The 6,000-nt window shown below is 39.2% G+C and overlaps 1 protein-coding gene across 1 annotated transcript; it reads left to right on the top strand.

The window, feature by feature from the left end:
- Positions 1 to 436: 436 nt before the first annotated feature.
- gnat2 (guanine nucleotide binding protein (G protein), alpha transducing activity polypeptide 2) lies at positions 437 to 5,720 on the top strand. The gene is made up of 9 exons (XM_085393885.1): positions 437 to 542; positions 3,018 to 3,060; positions 3,465 to 3,606; positions 3,751 to 3,908; positions 4,023 to 4,151; positions 4,239 to 4,368; positions 4,457 to 4,610; positions 4,871 to 5,083; positions 5,397 to 5,720. Exons 1-8 carry the CDS (start codon positions 437 to 439, stop codon positions 5,059 to 5,061), a joined length of 1,053 nt encoding a protein of 350 aa, XP_085250011.1. The 3' UTR covers positions 5,062 to 5,083; positions 5,397 to 5,720.
- Positions 5,721 to 6,000: the final 280 nt, after the last annotated feature.

The following is a 6,000-nucleotide window of genomic DNA, read 5'->3' as shown; positions in this document are numbered from 1 at the left end:
TATAATAACGCCATTGTTGTGGAATCAAGGTAATTTATTTATATAGTGAATTTTACCAATATGCACACAGTTGTTGCGTAGTATGTGAATGTGTTTATTTTCTCATTTTCTTTACATCATTCACCACTGCTCTCATTATACTAAATGGATTGACTGGCCAATCAGGAAGAGATACCTCATAAGTCAGGCTTTAAGGCAAGTAATTAAAGGGTGGATCTCTGCTTGCCAGAGCAGGTGAATTCATTTGATCCTTGAGAGAGCCACATCTAATCAAGCAGGGCCCGGAAGCTTCAGACTCCTCCTTCCCAATCCCCTTCCGCTAGAAAATCGCCTTTCACAACGATTAGTTGTCGTACCCAGATTTTCTTGCAGCTGTTCTCAGACAACCATCAAAATTTCCTTCCTTGAGGATCTTGAGTTTGAGGAGGAAGAAAGTATGGGTGCAGGAGCCAGCGCCGAGGACAAAAAGTCCAAGGAGTTGGAAAAACAACTCCAAGAAGATGCTGATAAGGAGTCTAAAACGGTCAAGCTATTACTGCTTGGTAAGTGACCTCCTGAATAGAGTTATGCTGTGCATCCTAGACTGCAGGAGAGGAGAAGTGCTCAGACCAACAGGGTTTACCTGTTCTCATGGAGGATTCAGTAAAAAGTAATTTTTAACTTTCCATCTTTGGCTGCAAAGGTTTTGGTTTGCAGAGCAGATCCAAAGTGTTAAACAGATGCACAGAAAAATATGTTTCTTTTAGTTTCAGACTGACTGGTGTGTGAAAGATAATGAATGTAACGTTACAAAAACACCTTAAAATGGAGAAATTTATTTACCTGCAGTCATCAGGTACAGATAAATGTCTTGATGAAGTGTTGCATAGGAGCCATTTGATGGTGATACTATATATATATATATATATATATATATATATATATATATATATATATATATATATATATATATATATATATATATATATATATATATATATATATATAAACTCTTAGTTTGTTAAAAGATGTTAGAGCTGTTTCATTGGCATGAGGTCAGGGGAGGCGAGAGATTAGAGAGATAGGAAAGCAGATTGAACTTTTATACCCACAGGTCTGTGATGAAGGCCATTTTGGAAATTGCAAGTTCCATAACTGAAAAGTAGAGCAAAAGCAAAAGCTTAGACTAATGTTTGCCTATCTTTACCACCTGCTTATGCTTATTATATCATGTTTAAAATACATCAGTCACAAAAAATGGAAGAATTTCACGTTTATCGAAAAGATCTTCAAAAAGAAAACAGGAAATCTGTAAATACATATGCATGGAATTTAAAATAACATATTGCATTTAGAAATCTACTGGTGAAAAGAACTAATAATCATCTGACTTTTACTTAAAAATGACTCTTCACTTCTGATGGAAGGACATTGGTGCTTAAAAGATCACAGCCTTTGGTCTAAATGAATCACAGCCTGGCAGTGATATGTCAATCCTATTAACTAACCAGTTTAGTGCAGATCCACTTGGTGAGATCTTTGTTGACTTGCAGCTCGCACAAAATGTATAAAATGTGTTCTGTTCTGAGAAATCAGCAAAAATAACTCACAAACGTTTATACTTCTACAGGGGGAACCTAAGCTGTTCATTTGTACAAATTAGTCTTGAAAGTGGTTTGTGTTTTTCTGACAGCAATTTTTTTAAATTGCTATATCATTTGCGATTGAAAAGCTAGTCAGCGATTTAATATAGACTTGCAAGTGATTTACAGAGATGTTGCTTCTTCTGCTGCACATGGATCAGATTGTAAGGGCAGGTAAGAAGAGAGCCATCACGTGGTCTCAGGGGGATATTGTGAAAACAGGAAAAAAAAAGACCACAGAGGATCCCAAACTCTGTTTTATTACAGCTCCACAGGCTTGCAGCTGATTTCAGTAGCGAGCAAGTTGTCTGCTAAATGGTGAAAGTAACAGCTGAAGCATTTTAGATGTCTTAATGAACTTTTTTCAGTCCGTAAGTAATAAAACTGGCTGACAACAAATTTTGTGATGATTCTGCCATCAAGGGAGTAAACAAAAAAATACACAAGCAAAAACGTAACATAAAAAACAAAAACAAAAAAACCTCAGTAACAACAAAATATAGGCCTTGAGTGTAAATTTTTCCAAACAGTTTTGCATATTAGAAATGGCTGTGATTTCACTGTTGATATTCTATATTTTCGTGGATTTGTATTTTCTTTAAAAAAAACAACTTCCCTCCTTTAGAGCCGCATGTGTAAAGGTTTTAAATGCTCAGCACTAAGTCTGTCCATGGCTTAAGTGATGTGGCTCAAGTGGGAGCAAGACGGTCAGCTTTGGGTGTCCTGTGACGCATAAACTCCTTCTGGCCTAACTTAGCTTACAGTGTTGGAGGGAGCCTGATCTGCAGGGAGGCTTTTCTGCAGTCAATTTTACATAAATGCACGCCACTCATTATGTATGCATGCATGTACTTACTGCAACTTGCTGTCATTTTAGCTGGTTTCAGTGTTTTTATGTCAGACGTCCAACATTTGGTGATGTCTGCCGACAAAAGCTCAGTGCTAATCATTAGTGGGTGAGATTTAAAATAATAATAATAATAATAATAATAATAATAATAATAATAATAATAATAATAATAATAATAAATAAGGGAGTTTTTTTTATAGTTTAGCAGGGGGAAAAACTCCTATGAGAGCTGTGGCGTTGCTGCTTCTGTTATCTAAGCTCTGGCTAGTTCGGTGTCCTGTGTTAAAACAAAAAAGCTTTGCAAGAAACTGAGAGTCAGAACACATCAGAGATGTATCAATGCACATTAAAATCCATCTCCTCCACTTTGCATTTCTCATCCTACTTCTATTGTATTTTCTTCACTTATATATCAGTGCACCTGGCATTCTTATGCAATATATTTACATTTAGTGTTTTTATCTGCCCACTGTCTTGTGTTTGCAAAGTAAAATATCTTCATAGTATGAAATTTAGGATCTTAACCTTTGTTCTCTTTTCCACAGGTGCTGGTGAGTCGGGGAAGAGCACCATCGTTAAACAAATGAAGTAAGCGTTAAAATAAGTGCTGATGGTAGCTTTGAGTCATTCACTGTCACAGGTAGACAATGGGAATTTGGAGTTTTTCGGGAGTTTTTATTAATCCCATCAGTCATGAATTCGACCATTTGGCTAAAGCTCTTCAATCTCTGTCTGTTTCATTTGCAGTGAAGCCCTTTACGAAAGCTTAACAAGGCAAACATCCGCTTACTAATTCGTCAGCACTTCTTTTGTGCACTTGGTTAAACTTTGGCAGTGAAACCAAAGGGAGATCACTAAGACACCACAAGGTGGCACCCTCTCCCTCTCGGCTGTTTTCTTTCTGCCCATCAGCTCAGTTAAAGTAGTTATTGTTGAGAAAGTTTTTTCCTGAGTTAAAACACTTCTGCCCCCACTCTTCTACTCGCTCGCAGGATTTTGCATCAAGGTGGTTACACAAAAGAGGAACAACTGGAGTTCAGAGCGATCATCTATGGCAACATCCTGCAATCTGCTCTGGCTATCATCAGAGGCATGGAGATGCTTGGCATTGATTTTGGCGCATCATCTGGACAGGTCTCAAGTTACACTTAAGAGATAAAAACCAGACATGATAAACTTGTTGAGTTCATTCTCCCTGACATTAAATGTTGCACTATAAATATTCCAAGCACTTTGTCCATGCTGATGGAGTTTTATTCTGTGTGCACAAAACCACAGGTGGATTCACAGAAGCTGCAAAACTTGTCAGACTCTATAGAGGAAGGCACAATGCCTCCTGAGCTGGCTGATGTTATCATGAAGTTGTGGAAAGACTCTGGAGTGCAGGCCGCCTTTGACAGAGCTGCTGAGTACCAGCTCAATGACTCTGCTGGCTAGTGAGTCGATGTCATATGTGTAAATCTAAAGAGTCAGCTCATGCAGACTTTATAAATACAGATGATTTCATATACCAAGACTGACTGCTGTACTGTTTGTTCTGGAATCATCAGCTACCTCAATGAAATGGACAGAATCTGCAAGGCAGACTACATGCCCACTGAGCAGGATGTGCTGCGATCTCGAGTCAAAACAACTGGTATCATTGAAGAGCAGTTCTCCTGCAAAGAGCTGCACTTCAGGTGAGTCACTGGGAAACTGGCTAAAGCTTACATGTCTGCGGTTCACAGGTACTTAGTGAGTGTGTTCTGACTTTCTGTGGTGAACAGGATGTTTGATGTGGGTGGCCAGAGGTCAGAGAGAAAGAAGTGGATCCATTGTTTCGAAGGTGTGACTTGCATCATCTTTTGCGGAGCTCTCAGTGCGTACGACATGGTGCTCGTAGAGGACGATGAAGTGGTGAGTCAAGGAGTCTTAGTCCTAAGTCCTAAGTGACCACAAAGAAACTTGTCAGTGAGTAACTCTGCGTTCACTCTAACTTTTATAGAACCGTATGCACGAGTCCCTCCATCTGTTCAACAGTATCTGCAACCACAGATTCTTTGCACTGACCTCCATCGTGCTTTTCCTCAACAAGAAGGATCTCTTTGAAGAGAAGATCAAGAAAGTCCACTTGAGCATCTGCTTCCCAGACTACGACGGTAAGATCGCGTGCTTTGGATTTCAGTTATACCTGTGGCATGTGGCAGGCTTGAAGAAGGAGAATTTAGCAGCAGGCCACATCTGTCAGGCAAACAGTGAGATGGAAACCAGACTGGTACATGGCACCAGAACACAAATAGCAATAAAGAAGGAAAATTAACTTATAACGTAAGCCGCGATGCAAATACGTCACCTGTCACGTCATATAACACAAGTAATTATTCTGAACCTTCTCCCCTGATCAATTGCTTTCTTTTAGGCCCCAACACATACGACGATGCCAGCAACTACATCAAGTCGCAGTTCCTGGAGCTGAACATGAAGAAGGGCGTGAAAGAAATCTACTCTCACTTGACTTGTGCCACAGACACAAAAAACGTGGAAATTGTGTTCAACGCTGTGACAGACATCATCATCAAAGAAAACCTTAAGGATTGCGGTCTCTTCTAAGCAGCTGCAGAGTGGAAAGAAGGTACGTAGCGAGCACGCCACATTGCTCCCAGAGCCTATGTCAGTGAAGACTAATAGAGTCAAGATCAGATCCCAGCTTTATCAACTTAACCTCATCATGTCTGGCCATCCTACATTGCCAAGCAACGGCATGAGAAATAATCAGTTTAGACCAATTGAGGCTGTTGAGGATGAGGAAGATAATCAGAAGCAAAAAGCAGTTCCTCAGTGGCTTGATATGATCAGTTTCACATTCCAGAAAAGACTGACAGTAAAATATTTCATGTATGATTTATGAGAATTAGTTCATGTTTATCACTTTCTCCACTTTGCAGAAATTCCTCTCCTACCTTAACCCCTCATATATTGGCATTAACTAAGGAGCGCTAAAGATGGAGCACAAGGGATCCTCAGATTGTTGTGTTTACACCATCGCTTCCATGCCAAGACACGACCCTTGACTGATCCTAGCACCTCATCATCTCCAACAGTTACACACCCCTGCAACACAGTGCATGTCCAGCTGGGTTGAAGCAAGTATCAAGCACCCATATCAACATCGTGGACACACAGCTTTCTACAAGACTCTTTCATTTTTCTAAACTACGCTATTTTTCTCACACCAAAAGCTGAAAGTTTGAAGGTAAGAACAGGAAATAGTTGCTGATTCCATCCTTTGACTTCTGTGTCATGAGTTTTATTTACTATTAAAGCCAAGCTCTGTAAAATAAACTAAATAAAATAAAACAATAACTCTGGGATTTATAAATATTTTGAATAGCAACATCTCAATTTTATTTTATTTTATTTTGAGTACAGTAGTCTCTGTGGTCTTGATAATTAAACTGTGTAAGTTGCTGAGCAAATATCCCATTCCCAGTGCAAAATAATGTACATGTAACTACATAGTGTTGATGTATTCATTTCGCTTAACATTTT

The sequence above is a fragment of the Rhamphochromis longiceps genome, linkage group LG20, assembly GCF_057381845.1.
Source record: "Rhamphochromis longiceps isolate RC_006_pf linkage group LG20, R_longiceps_female_GT1.1, whole genome shotgun sequence".
In the NCBI taxonomy this organism is placed as follows: Eukaryota; Metazoa; Chordata; class Actinopteri; order Cichliformes; family Cichlidae; genus Rhamphochromis; species Rhamphochromis longiceps.
The sequence above is the reverse complement of the archived record's forward strand: the minus strand, read 5'-3'. Positions and strand labels throughout refer to the sequence as shown.